Source organism: Cervus canadensis, chromosome 17 (genome assembly GCF_019320065.1).
Source record: "Cervus canadensis isolate Bull #8, Minnesota chromosome 17, ASM1932006v1, whole genome shotgun sequence".
Classification (NCBI taxonomy): Eukaryota; Metazoa; Chordata; class Mammalia; order Artiodactyla; family Cervidae; genus Cervus; species Cervus canadensis.
Genome location: NC_057402.1, coordinates 62,965,205 through 62,990,201, shown reverse-complemented (window position 1 = coordinate 62,990,201; position 24,997 = coordinate 62,965,205). Strand labels below are relative to the sequence as shown.

The following is a 24,997-nucleotide window of genomic DNA, read 5'->3' as shown; positions in this document are numbered from 1 at the left end:
TGGCCCGCCGGGGAAGGCCTCTGGAGGGGGAGCCCAGAGCTGAGACAGCAGGAAAGGCAGGGAGCAGAGGCGGCCGGAGCGCCTGGCAGCTGGGATTTGCTCCCTGGCTCCCTGATGAGCTCAGTTTCTGTGCAGAGTTGGGGGGTGGGGAGCGAGGCACCCTGCCCATGCAGAGCAGCAAGGGGAGGTGGCAGAGAGAGGCTGCAGAAGTGGAGGAGAGGGGAGGCTTACTGTCATTGTCACTGGGCTGGGGATGCTTGAGCGGGTTGAGAATCTCTGTGACTTGGAATCAGAGATGAGCAGAGTGAGTTTCTGTGAAGCTGGGTGCTGACCACCGTCACTCTGGGGCCGCCCCAGAGCCCCTTTCTCTCGCAGAGACCAGGCACAAGGGGGCGGCCCACCCTTCCCATCTCAGCCCGCGCTCGCGCCCCAGTCGGCTCCTGCACTCAATGCCCCCGGCTGGGCCTGGCTGTGCTCCACTTTAGGGCTTCTGTGAACATATCGTGTGTTGCTCCCTCATCTCTTTCCCTCCTTTTGCAAGTAACACCCCCCGGAGGAGCTTCTGGGGATGTGTTCTTCCCCAGTCATGAGGGGCTAATCCTAAACTCCTCACCTCCAGGAGCGGGTCCACCACCCAACTCTGGACAGGAAGAGTCGATTCTAACACTTTCATTCACCTTAGGAAGCAGCAGCTCTCTTTCCCAAAGTTGCCCAGAGACTCGATCTAAGTCTGAGTCTGCCAGTACGTGGCAAGAGGCCCTCAGATTACAGTCCACTGAGGCAGGACAGCAGTGCCAGGATACAGACATCATTTCCCATCGTTTTAAGCCCCTGGATCCAGCAGTACCTGAAGTCAGTACTCAAACTGAGAACTGGGTTTAGCTTTCACATGTCACATTTGGAGGTTGGTTTTTTATTTTTTTTTTTAAATTAAAAAAAAAATTTTTTCATTTATTTTTATTAGCTGGAGGCTAATTACTTTACAATATTGTAGTGGGTTTTGCCATACATTGACATGAATCAGCCATGGATTTACATGTGTTCCCCATCGTGATCCCCCCTCCTGCCTCCCTTCCCATCCGATCCCTCTGGGTCTTCCCAGTGCACCAGCCCTGAGCACTTGTCTCATGCATGAGGTTGGTTTTTTAAAAACATTAACCATGATAGAAGCAGGGCAGGTTGAGAAAGAAAGTGACTAGTATGGATTTCTAGAAGTCATGCTAGGATCCTTACTGATGTCAGCTTAGTACCCTCTGAGACTCAGGAAGGCACACTCCATCCAGGCCTTAAACTTTCTCCAGGACCCTGCCCTATCCGGCACTTGTTCAGGGTGAGGTGGCTCTGTCTTACTTGGCCTTGTTTCCAAGGTGCTTTAACAGGACTTACTGGATTATGAACTGAAAGCCACGCCACCCTCGTGCCAAAAGGCAAGCATCGGGGAGGTCAAGAGTGGGAAGAACTGGAAAAAGTGGAGGAGGGCACAGCTGGAGCCAATTATAATCCATCCACAGAAACGCTGCACAGAGATGTGGGCACTGCCTGGGGAAGCCCCATTTCTGTGGACAGAGGCGCCCGCCATGGGTCCCACGAGGAACAGACAGAGCCTGTGGGTGCTGTGCACGCACCACCCTCTCACCACGAGGGCAGGATCCTGCGGGGCGGTAGGGGTGAGGGGAGGAGACGTTTCCGTAGGCGGTCCACAGGCCGGGAGGGGGAGGTCATAGGGGGTGAAAGCGGCCAGGGAAGGCAGAGGGCAAGCAGAGAGGCAGGCAGTGGCTCTCCCGCGATTCCAGAAAGGCCAGGAGCAGGAGGGGGAGGAACATGCCTGATGGCACAGTGCTGGGGACAGGCTGTCTGGGGAAAGCAGCCTAGACTTCCACTGCTTGTCACTACTCAAGCTGTAAAGGCGCCCCCATGGCAGATTTCAGTTAGCCATGTGAGCTCTGTGAATGCAGAGCTGGGAAGAGACGCAAACCATCAGCCTTCCCATCCACACCCTGCTGATGGGCACTCTTACAACTTCTGAAGGTGCCTCTCTGGGCTTTGGAGGTCCTGGTCTGCTGAATTGGCAAAATCTCACTGTCACAGCTTCAGGGGGGTGTGTGTATGGGGGGGCTCTCATGGCCCCAGAAAGAAGAAACTTTGCAAGTCCAAGCTCTGCTGCGGCCGTCTGCACAGCAGCCGGAAGCTTCCAGAAATGCAGCCAATTTTACCACTGCCACTTGACCCCCTCATCTGAACACGGCAACCCTTTCTCAGGACAGTGGGCTGGTGATGACAAGCCTTCATGCATTTTGCACGGGAGGAAAACTCAGAGGCAGAATTATAAGGAGGAGGCCAGCAGTTCCAAGAATCATGGGGATCGCTGCAAGCCCACTGACTCTGGGGTGAGTCATTTAGGCAGCAGGATCCAAAATATGCAGGCTGCTATGGTCCATACCAGAATTCTGAACTTCCTGCTAAAACTGGGTGTTAGCACCTGACATCCTTTCAGAAGAGTAAGACTGCAGCCTCAGAAAGTCTGCTGGAATGTCAAGATCTGAATATCACTGACAGGGGACAGGTTCAGTGTGGAGTCCGATGAGAAAACCACCCTGTGGGGCCACGTTAGCCCCAGAGAGGGCAGGCATGCGGGTCGCTCCTGGCCAGTCTGCAGCAGCACCCCAGAGCGAGCTTCCCAGAGCAGGGTTTGCATGAGCCAGGGGAGTTGAAGCTCCAGGGCCCCTCATGGGGCCCTTTCCAAGGCTGTATACAAAATGCATTCTGTTCCTTAAAGAAGCCCTCCAAAATTAAATAAGTTTTGGGCTCCGGAAATTCCTGTTCCTCTCAATCCTTGGCATCAATGGTATTTGCAAGTCCCCTTCATCTGTAAGCATTTTGAGATGAATTTGCATTTGAAATTAGAATTTTTAGGCTGAGAAACTCAACAGGGGCTGTTATGTTGTTGCTCAGTCGCTCAGTGGTATCTGACTCTTTGTGACCCCATGGACTGCAGCACGCCAGGCCTCCCACAAATGCTCTGCTCTGTCAAGAAATAATGGAGTTAGGAACAAAGGGGATTCCAGAGCAACGTGATCCTATCCGTAATGTCAGAAGTTTGGATTCGCTGGAGAGGAGATTTTCACTTGCTGGTCCTGCCTCAGTCAGAAGCTGGATATTTAAACCCTGCCCCAAATGCAGCAGTACTTGCTTTTGTGTGTTTTGCTCAGGAGCTACTAGAAGCCTTTCAACAGCTGAAGAGACTTTCGCGGGATGAAGATGAGTACATGCTTTCCTCTGCTACCACAGCAGAGCCAAACCTCTTCAAAACGGCCCGAAGTATGAGGTCACGTGGGGACCACCTATTTCCATCCAGCCCTCCTGTCTCTGCAGACATTGACACGATGTCCCTGGACTTCCGGGCACCACGGGAGATCCTGAGCCTTTCCGGGGCCTGGGGAGGGGCATTCCTGCTGGGATGGCTGGGCTCCTCTCTGGACTGCCTGGAGGCAGACAGAGGAGGTCAGACCTTGTCTGCATGCCCACTTCTCGCCCAGCACTGTAAAGAAGCCGGGCTCCTTTCTGTCTCTCTGCCTCCTAGATTCCACTGGAAGACTTGACCCACATTCAACCTACTTCTCATCCTGGCATTGAGTCAGCTCCTTTTATTTCCACTCGGAGTTCTGCCAGCTCCCCTCTCAGCTATGGATGCAAACTGCAGAGGCATTTCCTGTTCCAGGTGGTTTCGAGCAGAAAGCCAGGCAGCGTGGGTTGAAGGTAGGTGGGGTGAATTCTTCAGGAAATGCTCCCGCAAATGGGAGAGCAATTCAAAATTACACAGGGTTGATATCCAAAGCACCCAGCCCTAGGTGGCAAAGAGGCTTGTCTGAACTAACTTTAGAAACATATCAAGCATGGACCACCTTCAGATTTCCTTTGTGTATACACCAAGCTTTGGAACACTGAAACTTCGATTTGCAGATAAGATAAGGTGGCAAAGTCTGGCTCCAACCTCCCAGGGCGGTCCAGTGCTTCTAGGGAGCTGAGAATTCATCCTGAGACATTGAACCTGTCTCCTCAGATGGACACGTGCGTCTCTGAAATCCATACATCACAGCAGTAGCAACGGGCAGGTTTAACATGTTCTCCAGTGAAAAATCGCCTCCACCCAATCTCTGGCTGTGACAGACACCTCTGTGAACTACAGCAGGCCAAGCTGGAGAGGAGCTTGGATGAGCGTCTGAACTCCCAGAGCCCTGGTTTCCTCCTCAGTGAATTAGGCACAGTGATACTCCGGTATATTTGGGGGATCAGGGGTCAGGTCTTCAAAGCAGAGCAGAGCTCAATGATTGGCACGATGCCAGCGCCAGTGTTGTTATTGGAAGGTGTGGTCCTCGGCATCAGGGACAGAGAGGGACCACCATGAGAGCTGGCTTCCCCGGTGGCATCCACTAGGTGTTACTTGTTGGCCCTAACACAGGTTCCAGTGAAAAGTCATCTTCACTACAGGAATCAGATGCTGAGGGATCTGAAGGATTCTGACACACTTCTGTCTAGTCTTGTATCACACAGAAAAGCAGACATAAGGATCATGTTCTTGCTTTTACCAGATCCCTGGGGCTGGAGGAGTGGTGCTGGGAAGTCTTAAGGGCAGACAGGAAGCTGAGGCGCTTACTTGCAGGGCACCTACTGGTGCTTTATGGAAGGACCAGGAAACTGACCTTGGAATTGTGCCAGCACCTGAGATACTGGGATCATGAGTTTTGAATAAGATAAAGGTCAAAGGTGATGTCAGATTCCCACAGAGGCCCAGTGCTTCTGCGGAGCAGAAACATCTCTAGGTAGGGGAGGGCCAATGGACCAGTTGGCAAGGCTAACTTTTGGCATGACACTGGGTGATGGGGCCCCAAAACAAATGCTGATAAAGTTGACCAAATTTCTTTAGATGGGCAGAAAGAAGGGGCTGGTATTCTTCGAGAATTCAGTAAAAAGGTCGTCACTTTGAAAAAGCTGCTGAGAGCAGTGTAGGCCCTGTTTTGGAAAGCACTTACGGGCATCACTCTATTTATAAAGCAACAGCTGGGATGGCTGCAGAGAAGAGTGCCAGGCTGGACTGGACCAGCATGGGAAAAACCACAGGGCTGATGAAGACCCACGTGGATGCCAACCTGAGGGACAGCAGGCCCAGGCTGGCAGCAGGAAGAGCAATGTCCATTATGGCTTCCAGGACACAGGTGGATGGCGGCAGGTGAGAGAGTTGGTAGGGGCAGGGCTGTCTGGGACCCAGTAGGGACCCTCGGGGGGCTGCCTGCCCAGAGCCTGGTGCAGGCACTTAGAAACAGGAGCTCCTGCGCCCACTCCCAAGTCAGGAGTGAGAGGGCTATCTCCATGTCTGTCAGTGGTTCACAACTCCTCTATAGGATGGTGGTCTTCACTGAGCACCTGCCTGCTAGAGGTTTGGTCTGTGTCCGTCTCATCAGACTTTGGGTTTTTCAAGTGGAGACCATTTCAAAGAAAGACTTAGATACTTTTATATCTACAAAGAAAGGAATGTGGACAAAGCCATGCTTTTAAAAATCAGGATAAAGGTTGAAATAAATTGTTTCATGAGTAAACTTCATTTTAGCCAAAATAGCTTAATTCTTAAGTTTGAGGCCAGAAAAAGATCACATCTTACCTCAAAAAAATCTCAAACAGCACCTTGCCACACAGACGGGGAGACACAACATGAGGATGCTTGAGAGGGGTGCCTGGGTAGGAGGTGAGCCTCCTTCAGTGCGAAATCCAGCCCAAGACAGGAACGCAGGGGCAGGGCTGGGGGGACGGGGGCACAGCACGGCCCATCCCAGTGAACTCAGGGCAGAGGCAGGCCCTGCGCGTGGCGGCATTCAGAACAGCTGTGTGTCAGCTCAGCACTAGGACCACCCTGGTACTTGAGCACAAGCTGGACCTTTCGGGGACTTGTGGAGAGCCTGAGAATTGAGTTTAGGACACACTCAGAGGATCTTCTGAGGCTAAGAAGGGGCTAAATGGAACAATCCTTGGGTTTTAAGCACAGTTCTGTCAGCTCTGTCAAAGGCAATGAAGAACAGTGTGGAATGCAACTTAATCCTTCTACAGAAAGATGAGCAATCATGTCTGACATCCATGGACTTGGCACTGGGAATTTGGGGCACACGGTACTTAGTGAAACCAGTGTTCTTTTGGGTTTTCATTAGATTCAGAGCAGTTATTCTTTTCCCAGATAAGGAGTCACCCCTAGAGCTATCGACAGCCTACAGGAGCTCCCACAAGTTGGGGTGTGCACCCTCACTGCTCAGGCTCTGGCTGCCTGAGCTCTCCTGGGCTTACTTTGGGGGACTTAGGCTACCCCAATTCCTCACAACTTCCTTCATTCACTCTTCTGTCACCTGCCTTCTTGTCCAAGGCTGGTGGCTCCTGTTCACCCCTCCCCTCATCTGCCTTGGGGTTGCCAAGGTGGATGCACTTCAGCCAAATACGACAGAACTGCTTGGTACATGCTGATTACTCACGACACCTAAAATATGAGTTAAAATCAACGGCCTGAGAGCACCGTGTCAGCATTTTGCTGAACCAAATAAGCAGCTTGATTGTCCAAATCAATGTTCAGAACATACACTATGAGTCAAACCATTTTTGTTTTACCCAGAAAACTGTGGGCAGGTTTATCCTCCACCACACGAATCCTTCGAGCTCCAGCTGGAATGATGGCGGCTTCAATATAACCTGTAGTGACAGATAACACGCAGGTGAACCGACACACCTCCACCCACCATGAGAGGCTCACAGCGCCCCCCACCAAAACCCACTGCTCCGCCCCCATGGTGACCTCAGAGCGCTGAGAAGTCAAGCTAGCCGACTAATTAGAAGCCTTCTTCTATGGCCAGAATATCCTGGCTGCCCAAATTCCAGAGAGCACCATTTGCATGTGTTATGAGTTGAACTAGCTCCCTCACACCCCCAAATCCATATGATGAGGTCCCCAGGACCTCAGAATGTGACCTTATTTGAAAACAGGGCTGTTGCAGATGTAATTAGTTAAGACGAGGTCACACTGGAGCAAGGTGGGCCCCCAGTCCTATATGACTGGTGCAATTATAACCAGAGGAAGACTGGAGACAGACATGTACCCAGGGAGAATTCTGTGTAATCATGAAGCGGAGATCAAGATGATGGCTCTTACAAGCCGAAGACTGCCAGCAAAACACCAGAAGAGAGAGGCATGAGACAGATTCTTTCCCACCTTCGTGAGAAACCAACACTGCCAACAATTGATCTCAGACTGCTAGCCCCCAAACTGAGACAGTGTGTGTCTCCTGTTTATGCCTCCCTGTGGACAGTGCTTGCTTGCAGCAGCCCCAGTACACCGGAGCCTGGAGTTGTGTGTGAAGAGCACCGCCCTGGAGCACGGGTGCTAAAAGTCCCCGGCCACATCATCTTCTGGGTTCCTCCCATCTTTGCTGTACTTTGTCCCTGGTTCTACGGGATGACGGCAGAAGCTGGGCTACTTGCCCTATGGCAAACCACCACCTTATCACCGGGTGTCATTTCCTGCTTCCACTGCCCTTTGCACTTTGCTGCAGCCACTGCAGTGTATACTTCTGTCCACTTCCCTGAGTATTTCCAAGTATAATGGGGTCCCTCAGAGGCCAGGGCCTTCCGCCCACGCTCTGACCCCACACACGCCCAACATGGCAGCTGGTTAGTGAAGTTCTGGAAGGAAATGACTGAGGCTGCCAGGGAGGAAGTCTGGGGCTGGCTAAAGCCTGGTTAGCTGGGCAACCGCGTCAATTAATGAGCCCAACATAATAGCGAGATTCTGAAATGTAGGCTGGTAATCAATCACTTGGTTTTGGTTTACATTTGGGTTTTAGACAAAGGTAATATACATTTGCTTCAGCAATTTAGATGATGATCCCAAATTAGATGATAAATCCTACCCCTGTGGTTCCCAAAGTGATCATCAGAATCAGCCATGGAGTATTAAAAATGAGAAATTTCTGGACCCAAGTATGTAGAGATTATGGAAATATCTATTTTGAGGAGTTTATTTCCTCATTTTCTCATAGTAAACATGGCTCAATTTTCATTATAAATATACTATATGATAATTCAAGCCAACAAAAGGGAAAAAAACTAAAAACAAACTATACTACATTGAAAATTACCCTTATTTTTGCTGACCAGCCTTTTCAGCAACTTTTAATACATCTAAACATATGCACATCATTTTATGCCAGCAGAATACTGTATATAGTTTTAAAAGATCAGGGACAACTTTAAAATAATTAAGAGTTTTCTTTGGCAATGTGTACCCAAAGTGAAAAATTTTAAAGTTATAAAAGGATACAGTAGAAAGTATATTGATACTATAAGATATTAGATTGGTCAAAGACTCCTATAAAAATGCAAATGAACTTTTTGACCAACTCAATATATCCTATAGTTGGCTGTCTTTCTAACACTTATCATTTATAATAATTTGTGTATTTTAGCTGGGTTTCTATGTTGCTAACCGAAATGTGCCCGAATGACAGTTTTGTTTCTTCCTTTCTGATCTTTATCCCTTGGATTTCTTCTCCTTTCACCATTCTGGCTGGAATTTACAAAACCACACTGTAGGCCACATGAGATAGTGACATCCTTGTTTTATTCATGAAGTTGGAGGAAGGGAGTTTTTCCACTGAAAATGATGTCAGCAGTGCGAATGTGATAGGCATCATTTGTCAGGTTAGGGAAGTCCTCTTTTCCCCTAGTTTGTTAAGAGCTTTTGTTATGAAGAGGTATTGAAGTTAATCAAGTGCTTTTTTGCATCTAGTGAGATCATCCTACTCTTTTTCTGCCAAACAATACAAAGACCTCAGAGCGGTTTAATGGCAGTCACGCTTCGCAGGGCTAACATGGTGTGTGGGGCAGTATCTTAGCTCTGGTTTCCCTCATCCATCCATTTTAGTTCACTGTTATCTCTTTTTTATTCTGATGTTTTCTTATAAACCTTTAATTGCATTTACACTTCTAATACACGACTTATCAGCTGTAAACTATTTTAATCTCTGGATATTAAAAGATGAGGAAATCAGCCTAATACACTGCCCTTCAGTCTCTTACACTGCTCTTTAATACTTACTGAATCACTTCTACACTGTTAATTTACATTTATCTTTTGTACTCTAAGATAATTCCTGCAGTTGTTTTAGTCCTAAAAACTAATTTAATGTTCACTATGTGTCCTTTTTTCAGTTTTTCCAATAAATTCTTGCTTGCCTCAAGTTTGTTCTGAGATGGACTCAAAGAAAATTATAGCTTCTGAATTGTAATATAGTAAAATATACTTTATATACATATATATATGTGTTGTTGTTAAGTTGCTAAGCCGTGTCCAACTCTTTTGTGATCCTGTGGACTGCAGCCCGCCTGGCTCCTTTGTCCATGGGATGTCCCAGGTGGCTCAGTGGTAAAGAGTCTGCCCGAAATTCAGGAGATGCAGGTTTGATTCCTGGGTTGTGAAGATCTCTGGAGAATATTTCCTTCTGCCATTGATTATATATATATATATAATCAATTTGTTAGTGTTCTTTCTTCAGGGATACCAATTACTTATGTTTGACCCCCTTTTTCTTCCAGAATGCTCATTCAGTTTCTTACCCTTCTGACTCTTTATTTCCATTTTGCTTTGCTCATTTTTCCCAGTCCTGTCCATGCTTCTCACTGTGTTCTCAGCAGTGTCCCTTTCCTTTGAATCCATGCAGACGTGCTTTCTGTAATGGACTCGTTTTCTTCCTCTGCCCTTTTCCTCAGCTGAGTCTCATTTCATTTCCCTCTGCTGCTTCACTGGTTGTTCCTTGAGCTCTCATGTCTTACCAATGAGTTCTTCTTTCATTGAGGCTATTACTTAATCAGTTTTTGGAATCTACAGCAATAATGTTTGATGATAATTTTCAGCTTCTCCTTGGTAATATTTTGCTAGTGAGCTTTTTCTTTCTTTACACTGGTCATTTGTTCTTGTCCCTTTCCTCCTTTTCCCACTGCAGTATATCTTTGCTGATCCTATACTAAATCTCTTTCTAAATTTATTACCAGTTTTTAGCTGACACAGTTTTAATCATAACAACTGCTTCTATGTTTGTGTGGTAATAGTAGGACTGTGTTGTGGGCTAACAGAAGTTCCCTTTAGTTTACAGTAAAATTTGTTAAGACATGGGTTTATATGTATCAGTGAGTTAACTTTTATGTTTGTAAACATTTATGTATTTTAAATTTACAGAAACATGCATGTATATTTCCCCATTATAAAAATTTTAATACAGGTAAATCCCACTCCGATCCCCTGTGGGAACTGCCACTATCACTCTGATGTATATTCATTCAGATATTTTATTGCTTATACCAATGTCTACACAAATATAAATATGAAAATATCACAGTATATGTTTTATTTGTCTATATTTTATATAAGTGTTAGGAAAAGCATTATGAGTATTGTATTACAGCACATTTTTTAAAGAAAAGTAGGCTATGTCTTCTATCCATGTATGTATAGCTCTCCTTATTTTTCATTTAAATTGCAATGTAGCTTATGCAACTACTCCCCTACTGATTTAGATTATTTAAAAATTGTCATTTAGGACATTAAGGTTATTTCAAAATTGTCACTTTTAGAAAATATGCTATATCATATATGAATATGCACACAAGACCCCTCAATGAAATACTAGCAACCTATTTCAACAACATAAAAAGAGATTATATGCTATCGTCAAAGATAATTTATCCTAGGAATTCAAGGTTGGTTCAACATATAAAAATCAACCAATGTAATTTATCTGAAAAAGGACAAAACACTTTTTCATTTCAATGGATACAGAGAAAGCATTTGGCAAAATTAATACTATTCCATGATGAAAATACTTAACAAACTAGGAATAAAAGGAAACTTCCTCAGCCTGATAAAGAGCATTTATAAAAACCCCACAGCTAACATCAAACTTAATGGTAAAGTATTTAATGGTTTCCCTTTAAGATCAGGAAGAAGAAAAGGATGTTCAGGAAATGCTCTTGCCATTTCTATTCAACACTGTACTAAAAGTTCTCTCTCTGTCAATTAGGCAAGAAAAAGATTTTCAAAAGGCATCCAAATTGGAAAGGAAGAAGTAAAATTATCTCTATCTGCAGATTTCAAGACTTTATATATAGAAAAATACTAGGGAAGCCACTAAAATCTGATAGAATAGGTTCAGCTGGTTGCAAGATATGAGATCAATATACAAAAATTAACTGTATCTGTATTCATTAGGGTTAAACATTTCCAAATGAAATTAAGAAAACCATTTGACTTAATATCAAAAAGAATAAAACACTTAGGAGTAAATTTAATAAAATATGTACAAGATATCTACACCAAAGACTACAGAAACCTTGTTGAAAGATATTAAAGAAAATATAAATAAATGGAATGACACTACATGTTCATGGATCAGAAGACTTAACATTGTTAAGGTGGGGATACCTAAAAATTGATGTACAGATTAAACGAAATCCTTACCAAAATTCCAGCTTTTTTTTTTTTTTTTTTGGCCAAAACTGACAAGGTGATTCTCAAATTCATATGCAAATGTAAGGGATCCAGAATAGCCAAACCAATATTTAAAAAGAATAAAGTTGGAGGACTGACAATTCTTACTTTCAAAGTTCTAGTCAGCTCCTGTAATCAGGACAACGTGGTACTAGCATAAGGACAGATATTTCAGTGAAATACAACTGAGACTCTAGAAATAAGTCCCTTACTGATTTCTTAAAACAAAGATGCCAAGAATATTCAATGGAGAAAGAATATTATTTTCAACAGTGTTGGGATGACTGTATATCTACATACAAAGGAATAAAGAGGGACTTTTACCTCAAACTGTACATAAAAACCTAATTAAAATTGGTCATAGACCTAAATCTTAGAGCTAAAACTAAAAAATTCCTAGAAGAAAACATTGAAAGAAATCTTTGTACCTTTGGATTAGGCACTAGCTTTTTAGATAGGAAAAGTGAAACTGTACAAGTCTCTGCATTCTTGCCTTTTGAAGCACAACGCTGACTCAAGAGTTAACGACTGGGAAATGTGAAGATGCAAAAACGAAGAATGGCTGTTGGGCTAGGGAACTGGTAACAATTCAGACTATAATTCTGCCACATGGCAGAATCACCGAACTCCCACTTCCCTGAATGACACAGATAAAGGCTCGACACAGATTCCTAAGTTGTCTGGGAAACAGACCCCCTCCAGATGAAAACTGCTTACCATAAGAACACAGACTCTAGACTGGTTGAAACCAGAAAATTGATGATGCTTGAAACTTCACCCTGAAGCCAACCAATCCAAGAATTGTCCACAAGCTGATCATGCCCTGTTCCTTGAACACTGAAAAACTTCTCACTACACACTCCAGGGTGGGTCATACAGTCTTGAGGGCAGTAGCCCACTGTGGCCCCCTTTGCCTGGCAAAACAATAAAATCCACTCTTTTCTACTTCATCCAAAACTCTGGGTCTGCGTTTCTATTCAGCACCAGTGAACAGAGGCTGAGTTTTGGCAACAAATGCACAAGCAACAGAAGGAAAAAAAGAAAATGGATCATATTAAAATTTTAAACTTTGTGCTTCAAAGGATACAATCAAGAAAGTGAAAAGGCAAACTCACACACCGGGAGAAAATATTTGCAAATCATTTTGATAAAAGAACCATGTCCAGAGTATATAAAGAAATCTTTCGACTCAATAATAAAGTGGCAAATAATCCAATTTAAAAATGGGCAAAGGATTTTAATAGACATTTCTCCAAAGAAGATGCAAGAATGGCCAAAAGGCACATGAAAAGAGTCTCAGCATCATTAGTAATTAAAGAAATACAAACCAAAACAACAATGTGATACCACTTCATATCTACTAGGATACCTATAATAAAAATGATAAACAGTAACAAGTGCTGGAGAGAATGTGGAGAATTTGAACCCCTCACTTACTGCTGGTAGGAATGTAAAATGGTACAAGAATATTGCAGAAGAGTTTGATAGTTCCTCAAAACAGGAAAAATAGAATTACCATACTACCTACCAATTCTACTCCTATGTACTATATACCCAAGAAGAATGAAAAATATGTTTATATCAGCATTATTCATTATAACCAAAAAAGCAGAAAAAACTCAAATGTCCACCAAGTAATGAATGTATTTTTACATTCTCATTTTAAAAATATGAAATCCATTTTTAAAATGGGTATGATTTAGCAAAAAAAATATGAAACACTGATAGATGATACAATATGGAAGAAACTTGAAAATGCTATACTAAATTACTAAGGCCAGTCACAAAGATCACATTTTGTATGATGCCATTTATATGAAATGTCCAGAACAGACAAATAGACACACAAAAAGTAGCTGCCTAGGGCTGGGGTAGGAGGAGGGAGATGGGGACTGACTGCTAACGGGTGTGGGGTTTCTTTCTGGGATGATTTTGGTCATGGCTGAAGAACACCGAGCATTTACTAAAGCCTTTGAATTGTACACCTTAAATGGATGAATTTTATGGTATGTGAATTAAGCCTCTGCAAAAGCACTAAGAAAGCATAAACTGCAATGAACAGCTTCGCATGTCTTTCTATGCATATATATAATGTTACACACACCAGCTGTGAGCATTGCTGGGTCAAACATACCTGCAGTTCAGTTCAGCTCAGTTGCTCAGTCATGTCCGACTCTTTGCGACCCCATGGGCTGTAGCATGCCAGGCCTCCCTGTCCATCACCAACTCCTGGAGTTTACTAAAATTCATGTCTACTGAGTCGCTGATGCCATTCAACTATCTCATCCTCTGTCGTCCCCTTCTCCTCCTGCCTTCAATCTTTCCCAGCATCAGGGTCTGTTCAAATGAGTCAGTTCTTTACATCAGGTGGCCAAAGTATTGGAGTTTCAGCTTCAGCATCAGTCCTTTCAATGAATATTCAGGACTGATCTCCTTTAGGATGGACTGGTTGGATCTCCTTGAAGTCCAAGGGACTCTCAAGTGTCTTCTCCAACACCACAGTTCAAAAGCATCAATTCTTTGGTGCTCAGCTTTCTTTATGGTCCAACTCTCACATCCATACATGACTACTGGAAAAACGATAGCTTTGACTAGACGGACCTTTGTTGGCAAAGTAATGTCTCAGCTTTTTAATATGCTATCTAGGCTGGTCATAACTTTTCTTCCAAGGAGCAAGTGTCTTTTGATTTCATGGCTGCAGTCACCATCTTCAGTGATTTTGGAGTCCCAAAAATAAAGTCTCTTACTGTTTCTACTTTTTTCCCATCTATTTCCCATGAAGTGATGGGACTGGATGTCATGATCTTAGTTTTCTGAATGTTGAGTTTTAAGCCAGCTTTTTCACTTTCCTCTTTCACTTTCATCAAGAGGCTCTTTAGTTCTTCTTCGTTTTCTGCCATAAGGGTGGCGTCATCTGCATATCTGAGATTATTGATATTTCTCCCGGCAATCTTGATTCCAGCTTGTGCTTCTTCCAGCCCAGCATTTCTCATGGTGTACTCTGCATATAAGTTAAATAAGCAGGGTGACAATATACAGCCCTGACGTACTCCTTTTCCTATTTGGAACAGTGTGTTGTTTCATGTCCAGTTCTAACTGTTCCTTCCTGACCTGCATACAGGTTTCTCAAGAGGCAGGTCAGGTGGTCTGCTTTTCCCATCTCTTTAAGAATTTTCCAGTTTGTTGTGATCCACACAGTCAAAACTTTGGCATAGTCAATAAAGCAGAAGTAGATGTTTTTTCTGGAACTCTCTTGCTTTTTCTATGATCCAACGGATATTGGCAATTTGATCTCTGGTTCCTCTGCCTTTTCTAAATCCAGCTTGAATATCTGGAAGTTCATGGTTCACGTATTGCTGAAGCCTGGCTTGGAGAATTTTCAGCATGACTTTGCTAGCATGTGAGATGAGTGCAATTGTGCAGCAGTTTGAGAATTCTTTGGCATCGCCTTTCTTTGGGATTGGAATGAAAACTGACCTTTTCCAGTCCTATGGCCACTGCTGCATTTTCCAAATTTGCTGGCATATAGAGTGCAGCACTTTCACAGAATCATCTTTTAGGATATGAAATAGCTCAACTGGAATTTCATCACCTCCACTAGCTTTGTTTGTAGTGATGCTTCCCAAGGGCCACTTGACTTCACATTCCAGGATGTCTGGCTCTAGGTGAGTGATCACACCATTGTGATTATCTGGGTCATGAAGATCTCTTTTGTATAGTTCTTCTGTGTATTCTTGCCACCTTTTCTTAATATCTTCTGCTTTTGTTAGGTCCATACTGCTTCTGTCCTTTATTGAGCCCATCTTTGCATGAAATGTTCCCTTGGTATCTCTAATTTTCTTGAAGGGATCTCTAGTCTTTCCCATTCTATTGTTTTCCTCTATTTCTTCGCATTGATCACTGAGGAAGGCTTTCTTCTCTCTCCTTGCTGTTCTTTGGAACTCTGCATTCAAATGGGTATACCTTTCCTTTTCTCCTTTGCCTTTCACTTCTCTTCTTTTCTCAGATATCTGTAAGTCCTCCTCAGACAACCATTTTGCCCTTTTGAATTTCTTTCTCTTGGGAATGTCCTTCATCATGGCCTCCTGCACAATGTCACAAACCTCCGTCCATAGTTCTTCAGGCTCTCTGTCTATCAGATCTAATCCCTTAAATCTATTTGTCACTTCCACTGTATAATTGTAAGGGATTTGATTTAGGTCATACCAGAATGGTCTAGTGGTTTTCCCTACTTTCTTCAATTTAAGTCTGAATTTGGCAATAAGGAGTTCATGATCTGAGCTATAGTCAGCTCCAAGTCTTGTTTTTGCTGACTGTATAGAGCTTCTCCATCTTTGGCTGCAAAGAATATAATCAATCTGATTTTGGTATTAACCATCTGGTGATGTCCATGTGTAGAGTCTTCTCTTGTGTTTTTGGAAGAGGGTGTTTGCTATGACCAGTGCGTTCTCTTGCAAAACTCTATTAGCCTTTGCTCTGCTTCATTCTGTACTCCAAGTCCAAATTTGCCTGTTACTCCAGGTGTTTCTTGACTTCCTACTATTGCATTCCAGTCCCCTATAATGAAAAGGATATCTTTTTTGGGTGTTATTTCTAGAAGGTCTTGTAGGTCTTCACTGAACTGCTGAACTGTTCAACCGTTCAACATACATGCAAATTGAGTATCCGTTCAACACACATGCAAATTGAGTATTTCTTAAGTAAAAGTTACTGCTTTGTGTTAAGTCCTAGGACTGTTTCCAAGAAGTCAGCTTTAGAAAAAGAAGCTTGTTTTCTAATTGTGCATTAGAGTGACGATGACATCATTTCTGCCATGGGAAGTGTAAATATTGACTTTTTCTACAGATCAAAAATGATCAGATATTGACAGTTTTAGCCTAAAACTAAAAATAACCAAACCTAGAATGTCTTGACTCACCTGCATTCTATTCAACACTGCTGCTGCTGCTAAGTCACGTCAGTCGTTTCCGACTCTGTGCGACCCCATAGACGGCAGCCCACCAGGCTCCTCCATCCATGAGATTTCCCAGGCAAGAGCACTGGAGTGGGTTGCCATTGCCTTCTCCATATTCAACACAGAGGTCAATAATAAATCTGTCTACTGAAAAAATATACATGCAGTTTAAATGTTAAATGTACATTAAATTGCTCTCCATAATGGCTTAACTAATACAGAAGTTAGCCAATTCTATAGGAGAATACATGTTGGTTCACATGTTTAGATACTTGATATTATCAATCCTCTTGATATTTGCTAGTCTCAGATGTGAAAAAGTATGATATAATAGATATAATTTGCATTTCCCTCATTATCATTGTGGCTCTGCATCTTAGCATATACTTATTGGTAAGTAAGAGTAAATACTCTTCAGTTAACTACCTTATTCAAAAGTGTTGTCCATTCTCCTACTGGCTTGTTTTTATTTGATAAGCAAGATCCTTGAAAATATATTTTATATCTATTAATGTGTATTTAATATATTTTGGACTGAAACTCTTGCTAGACTTGCATACATTTTTTTTCTGTCTGTCATTTGTTATTTCTTTATGTATGGTGCTTTTTATTCCAAGGTTTTAATTTGATAGTCATAGTTTTAATAGTTGAGATCTCCTTTTTATTTTCTGATTGCTTCTTCTCCTGGCACTCTGTACTGGTTTTATGAGTAAAATCACTTCTCAAATATTTCTAAGAATAGTTATTAGAGATCTGGAACTTCTATTATTTGAGTTATCTTGTTTTTTACATTTCCGTTATCTTGGTCTCGCCCATTTGTTGCAGACTCTTCTGAGAAGGATGCCACAGATGAGTCGCCTCTACATACAGCAACCTCCTTATCTGCAGTTAACTTTCTGTAGTTTTAGCTACCTGCAGTTAATTGTAGTCTAAAAATATTAAATGGAAAATTCCAGAAATAACAATAAGTTTAAAATTGCATGCCATTTGACTAATGTGATGAAATCTCACGCAGTCCACTCCATCCTGCCCAGAATGTGAATCATCCCTTTGTTAACTGTAACCTGCCTACTAGTCACTTAGTAGCCATCTCTTATCAGATTGACTATTGCGGTTTCACAACAGTCAAATGATCTTTATTTTACTTTATAATGGCCCCAAGGCACCAGAGTAGTGATGCTGGCAATTTGCACATGCCAAAGAGAAGCTGTAAAGTTCTTAAGTGAAAAGGTGGAAGTTCTAGACTTAACCAAAAAAGGGAAAAAAAAAATCATATGGTTAGGTTGCTAAGATCTACGGTAAGAATGAATCTTTCATTTATAAAACTGTGCACAAGGTAAAATGAAATTTGCTGTCACATCTCAAACTGCAAAAGTTTATGGCCACAGTGCATGCTAAGTGCTTAAGATGGAAAAGGCATTGAATTTGTACAGTAAGATATTTTGAGGGAGAAAGACCACATTTACATAGTTTGTATTCCAGGATAGTGTTGTAATTGTTCTATTTTATTATTAGTTATTATTAATCTCTTACTATGCCTAATTTATATATTAGACTTTACCTCAGGTTGTGTATTTGTAGGGAAAAAAAGCATAGTATTGCAATGACCAAAAAATTCATTTGGGTTTTTCCATAAGACGTTATGTAGAAACCTGAAGGAACTTTTTGGCCAGCCCAATGTATATAGGGCCCCATATCATTTATGCTTTCAGTCATCCATTGGGGGTGTTGAAAGGTACCCCCTGGGGATAAGGGGGTCTACTGTACATGGATGGTGTTTGCTGTTTATCAGGACTGGCTTTCAGTTAGGGGCTAGGAAATGATGTCATGTGTTGGCAACCAAAATACCAGAAGGCAGAAAAGTTCGCTATAGGTGCTGTGTCACGGGGCTGCCCACCAAATATTGTCAGGTCTCTCTCTGGAATAATGGTAGGAATGCATTTCCTTGACCTCTTAGAATTATGTGACCATGTAACTTATTTTGACCCTTAAAACGTGAGTGACAGTCGTGTGTGTAACTGTATCAGGACCTGCTCTGCCGTGATCCCTTTTTCCTCCAAGGTAATTGTGGCAGTGTGTGTTTTGCTTGTTTGCTTATTTACTAGATCTAAACCAAGTCTATTTATTCTGATTCAAACAACATATGAACATCCACTTGATACGAGCTTGCTCTCCCTAGACCTTTTAATAAGTTCCTGCTCATTCCCTTTAAGGTGATCATGAGAAGCCAAGGAGATAAACCTGTGTTCAACCAGCCATCCTAGAGGGAAAGTTTAGTGGAGTCCTTGAGTCTTGATAGCAAATATTTTGGCGTTGTTACTAAAGATCCAGTCTTGGATGCCTACAAATAAATGTTTGATGCTTAGGAAGACTTCACAGATGCTAACATAGTCCAGTATGAGTTGTCTACTTCTTGTGCCCTGATCCTCCCTGATTCCCAGGAAGGATGACTTCTTGGACCAGGTGGGGATATGGTCCTCCAGGTGATCCCCTCCAACCACCTCTCACTTACGGGCAGCAGCACAACTTGCAGGCACAGCCCCTCCACTTTCCAGCCCTTTCAGTGTGGTGTTGTTGTATAGTTGCTGAGTCTGACTCTTTGTGACCCCATAGACTGTAGACAACCAGGTCCCTCTGTCCATGGGATTTCCCAGGCAAGAATACTGAAGTGGGTTGCCATTTCTTCTCCAGGAGATCTTCCCAATCCAGGGATCGAACCCACGTCTCCTGCATTCTTTACCACTGAGCCTCATAGTATGAGGCAAGGTTTTTTTTTTTTTTTTAATTAAAAATAGTTTTTGCTTCAGTAATGCAAAAAAAAAAAAATCTTTGAGGATCACAGAAATGGATTTTATATCACAAATCTCTCTTAGAGAAAAGTATTCCTTCTTGAGGAGTTTGAAGACTCATTGGATTCCAGGCATAGAAGATAGTGAAGTGTCAAAAATGAACAAAAAATTGTTCAGGGTTGGTGGTGATTAAAACCTTTTTTGGAGAAATTTCCATTTAAATCATTAAACTGACCTGGTAACAGGATCTCCGAAAATTGCTGCTGTTACATGGACTTTTCCTATTTTGTGCTTAACAAATCTTGGTGTTAGCATCACCAGCAGAACCAAAGGCAACAGGACATATTTGCTGAGGTCCAAATCAGGTAAATTTTCACATTCCACAGCAAGGGGCATGTGCACTAAGTGTGTGCTCACCATGCCTATTTTTAAGCTTAGATTTGGCACATGTAGCAACACTGAAAAGGCACCTGTTTCCTCTCCTTTCTCAAGCACCCTAGTGGGCAGGGGCTGATAGGGAGTAAAGAGCTCAGGGCAGACACACAACGCAGTTGTGTCTGAATAAAGGTAATCCCTGAATAGCGGGGCAGGGCATTGCTGTGCTTGGGCTCTGCTAATCTTTCTTTCTAAGATGAGCTTCTCTGCTCATGACATGGAGTAATGAAACAATGAAAGAGGAAATCCCTGAAGTGAAAAGCAGGGCCTCTGTCCACAAATCAAGGAAACCATCTCTCATGCACTGTCCCCGACAGAGCCCAAAGCCCATCCCAAGGTTGGCATGAAGAGTGATTAGCAAGGGAAAGAGTCCCATCACCAAGCCCCAGAGCACCTTGTCATCCCTCATACCAGATGTCCCCCCTATGCAGATGCCAGATATCACTCTGTTGATGGTGTGAGAGGGGGGTGGTTTACTCTAGGAATTCACAAGATAGAGTCACACTCTAGGGAAGACAGCAAGACTATCTTTAAAATAATTTTCCATTCTAGTCTCTGCCATTAAGCAGGAGAAATCCAGTTAGAGGGACACAATTTGGTGTCATGAGGAAGCCATGGATAAAAGTTAATACTGTTGCCATTATTCTAGGAGAACATGTAATTTTTGCCATAAGGACAAGTAGTCAGGAGGAACTTCAAAATGATGTTGATCTTAAAATGATGTTGATCTTAAACCTGCCTCAAATTTTCTGAATAGTTAATATCACCAGGCTATAAGCATATTTCCCTGCAAAATACCTTTTGTCTGAACTTCACATGTAGATGATTTAGATCCTATTTTTCCCTTGTTACAGGTTTCAGCAGCATTAACTCTCTTTGGAAGAAAACCAATGAGTCGATTAGGTGCCATGATGGAACATAGGTAATACCCTGGCTACGTGGACTGGGACAGTTTCAAAAGGTTGTATCAAACATGTACAAAAAATAATAATAATAAAAGTTTTTTTTCTTTTGGGAGGGGTAATAGTCTTTAAAAATGCATGGGGAGGCATTTGTGTAAGTTTCTAGTTTTTGCTGTTTACAAAAGTTGTTTATATTACTGTCTTTATGTTTATTCCTAATGGTTTCTCTGGTTCCAGTTGAAAATGATTTGGGAAGCCCAGGAGTCTGGCTAATATTCTGGCTCAGTTCTCAGAATGTGAGGTCAGTGCAGGCGGGCTGAACAAGGCCATGGCCTTTATTTCCAGCACGAAGACCAGGAGGGTCTTATCAAGTGTCCCCTGCCTTTTGGGAAGCCCAACCGTGTAATACGGAACCTTCTATTCTCTGGCAAACCTTAGCATTTTCTGCCAAAGTGCCAGGTGAGGCTGAGGAGAGTGAAGACCTGTCCCCAGCATAGTGACATGTGTTTCTGTACGGCCCCTAATCTGATTAATCTTTATCTTTTATAGACTTAGGGTTGGTTTTATTCTATAGCTTTTCTTTTAGGTCATCAGTCTTATACATCAATTACACATAAATGATATGTGTTTATCCACAGCTTCATACATGACTCACTCCCACTGACTCTACTCAGCAAACATTCAGGCACATAAGCGAGGTAAGAGCCCCACACCAGGCATATCACCACTAGTTCTGCTCGGAATAGCTGGAATCTTACATGAGAAACACCTGGGAACGGCCTTTGCCATCACACATGTGGACACTTGCGTACAAAGACTACTCCTGACTGAGAAAAAGAAATACATGGTAATTGGTTTACATGCACATTGCAGGAACTGATAATTATAGTTCGTAGCCAGTGCAGAGAAGTGGCCTCTGTCACCATCACACAGTGGTAAATTTCCCCGTGGAACCTCCACACCCCACACCTAGACACTGGAGCTCAGAACTTGGCATGAAGCCCAGGTTCTAAAGGTAATATTGAACAAACGTGTGACATGTAGATCTATCCACACTCAATAGGGATAGATCACATCACTCTCCTTTTTAAGAACTGATAGTTTGAGAAGGCTCTCTTCAAGAACACAGTGCAAAGGGATTCAGAGCCCATGGGGCATCATGGCCAGCTCTTGGTGGGGACTTGAGTTCAGAGATGTCCTGGACTGGGTGTCCATGGACATCAGTCACCTTTCAAGTGTCAAGGAGCAGCATGGAATAATTTGAAAATGACAATTTAATGAATGAAGTGAAAGCATCCTATCAAGAACTTTCAAGTTTCTAAATCAAGAAAAGCTCAGCTGTTTCAACTCAATCCAAGGCTTGTGCATTCTGAAGCCCATTCATCAGAAAAGTAATATGGTAGCCAATTCAAGTGGATTCCCCTAGAGCCAAGTGGCCCAAGACCTCATCTGTTCAAAGTTGGAAGGCAAGAGGCCAGAGAGCAATAAAACACTCAGCTTAGGATACTGCACTGGGACCTCTCCAGGACACCCGAGGGGGGCATCCGGGGGGCGTGGACACTCTCCTGTGTAGGTCTGTTCGGGGTCCTCAGCTCAAGTATGTGGGTTAAGGGCCCAGAAGAGTTCAGGCAAGGGTCAGGACTTCATATAATTGGGCAAAAATCCTGCATTTGATTCTGCTTTATCTTTTGGGTATGGTATTTTCTTTGATATTCACCCTCAGGGTGATAAGGCATTCCTCCTCGCTCCTGTCTTTAGAGTTGGGCAGAGATGAAAGCTACCTTCGTATCTAAATTGACAGGATTCTGAATTCATCCAGCCGCCCTTGGAGTCACCTAGATGTTACATGACCTGGGGGCTTTATGCCATTTCTAAGCTGGGTTTTTCCTGCAACCTGAAATGTCCTTCCCAGACCCCCACTGTCATTTAATTCCTACTTATCCTTTAGGGTGTGGGGGCCACCCTCATCTGTCTGCAGGGCTGGGCGAGGAGCCCCACTAGGACTTAGGGCCCCACGGTACCCCTAGAGCTGAGTGGAGCCCCCTCCACCTCACATGTGGGCTCAAGCTGTTTGCCCGAGGGTCCCCTCCCTTGACTGTGACCTCAGTGGGTCAGTGACAGTTAACTTTTGTTTCTGCAGCTCAAGCTTAAAATGCAGCAGTGCTGGGCGAATGTTCACAGGGTGCGTGGGCTCACAGGTGACCGTGTGCAGTATCTCTCACACGCGCATTCCAGAACGTCAGACCTGGATTACAGGTTTGTGTCTGATGAAATCTGAATTACATAGCGACTCATCCATGTGTGAACGAGCATTCTACACACATCTTCGATAAACAGAATCCACACTGACATGAGCTGATGCTCACAGACCCAATCTCTAGGATTTGTTAAAGACAGCTTTAGACTTCAAAATGAAGGTGTAACATTTGGCAAGCATCAGGACAGGACTTTTAGAGGTGGGTGAAGCTAACTGAGCTTATCTTTCTCTGAAGGTTTGCTAAGACTTTAGTGAAGGAGCACTAAGTCGTGTGTCAGGGTGGGGACCACTCTCCTCCAGAGGCTTCCAGTCCCCCTGCCTTCTCCGTGTGCAGGGGGCCAGGCACAGGCTGGGGTGGAGAACGGCAGAAGCAGAGAAGGACGCTGCTGTCATAGGAGGAATGGATGTGCTCGTGCCAAGACCAAAGGCCAGCAAGTGCATTAGAGCCTGGGGGAAAAGACAGTGCTTTTGTCCTGATCTAAGCGCTCTTGAGGTTGGCGGCTCTATGGCGCACAGTGGACGTTTACAAAGGAGTATGGTGGAACTTTTCTTAGGGTGCTAAGAACTGCCTGGGGGCAGAAGTGGGCACGGCTGTGCGCTCGACTGCCTTCCACAGAATGGAGCAACTGCCGTCAGTTCAGCTTACTGGAGCTCAGCACAACATTCAGTTTATAAACATAAAGGGCTCTAACGTTGACTTTAAAAAGTCAGTGATAAACACTTGCCAGCTACTGAGGTCTGTTCTTAAGCTGCCTTGCTGCTCAGGTGCAGCAGGAGGCAAGGTCAGTCTCGTGGCAAACTGGAGCTGGAGCCCAAACAGGGAAAGTGGCATCAGACAAAACCGAGAGTGGATGTCCCCAAAGGTGCGGAGCACTGCTGTCCGAGAGAACTTCTTGCAAGGAAGGGGCACTTCTCTCTCTGTGACATTCATCAGGGGAGCCCCCTGTCACACATGGCAACGGGGCACTGAAATGTGGCTCACGGGACTGAGGACTGAAGTTTTATGTTGGTTCAATTTAAATTAATTGTATTTAAAATCTGAACGGACGTTGGTGGGCTGTGGCAACTGTGCTGAATGGTGCAGCTTTGGGGGGCGCCGCCCCCACACCGATTCGTTCCAGCGGCAGCTTCTTTGGCTTTCATCAGAGCTGGGCAGGAAGCAGAGGTTCCCTCAAGCTGCCTGTCCCACAGTCTGGGCACCCATCTTCAAAGTCCGGAAACCAGCCCTCACTGAGCCGAGGTGTAATTCTCACTTGTGTGCGGCTCTGGTTTGGCTGTCAGGATTCTGCAGTGTCTATGCAGCAGGAGCCCTTTCCGTGAGGTGTCTAGAGGCAGCCTTTGCTCCAGACCAGGGCTCCTGTCCCCATAGAGAAAGGGGGCTGTGCATGGATCCTCCTCTCTGCTCACTCTGTGGGACAGGGGGAACAACTGTGATCCTATCCCCGAAATGCCTCCATCAAAAGCAGCTCTGGGAATTAGAAGTTTCTCAGCTCCACTCCGGAGAAGGCGATGGCACCCCACTCCAGTACTCTTGCCTGGAAAATCCCATGGACAAAGGAGCCTGGTGGGCTGCAGTCCATGGGGTCGCGAAGAATCGGACACAACTGAGCAACTTCACTTTCACTTTTCACTTTCATGCACTGGAGAAGGAAATGGCAGCCCACTCCAGTGTTCTTGCCTGCAGAATCCCAGGGATGGGGGAGCCTGGTGGGCTGCTGTCTATGGGGTCGCACAGAGTCGGACACGACTGAAGCGACTTAGCAGAAGCAGCAGCAGCTCCACTCAGTGAGTTATCCTGGTGCTGTCATCCTCGGCGGTGTCGGGGGAAGGGACACTCACTCACCCTCCGGGTGACTTGCCCGCCTTGTGGTCCTCTCGTTGAGAGGGTGTCAAGCAGCTACTTCCCTGGGCATTGTAAGTTGGCAGCCACCAGGCGGACGATCAGAAACTCTCCCACCTCTGGGCAAGGCAGCCCACAGGCTGTGAGGACACTTCCAACGGAAAGACTGTGCCGCCCATCAGCTGAACCCTGCGACCTCTCCAGGCCCGGGGCGGGGGCTGGGCTACATTTGGGTCACAGGAGTCACA

The 24,997-nt window shown here is 44.1% G+C and overlaps 1 protein-coding gene across 2 annotated transcripts in view; it reads right to left on the bottom strand.

The window, feature by feature from the left end:
• Positions 1 to 24,997, bottom strand: part of ADAMTS17 (ADAM metallopeptidase with thrombospondin type 1 motif 17) — a 395,361-nt gene that overhangs the window by 87,503 nt on the left and 282,861 nt on the right. For both annotated transcript variants that reach the window (XM_043434539.1, XM_043434540.1), the window contains exon 16: positions 6,646 to 6,726. In XM_043434539.1, coding sequence (XP_043290474.1) covers positions 6,646 to 6,726 — 81 coding nt within the window. The remainder of the gene's footprint in view (positions 1 to 6,645; positions 6,727 to 24,997) is intronic.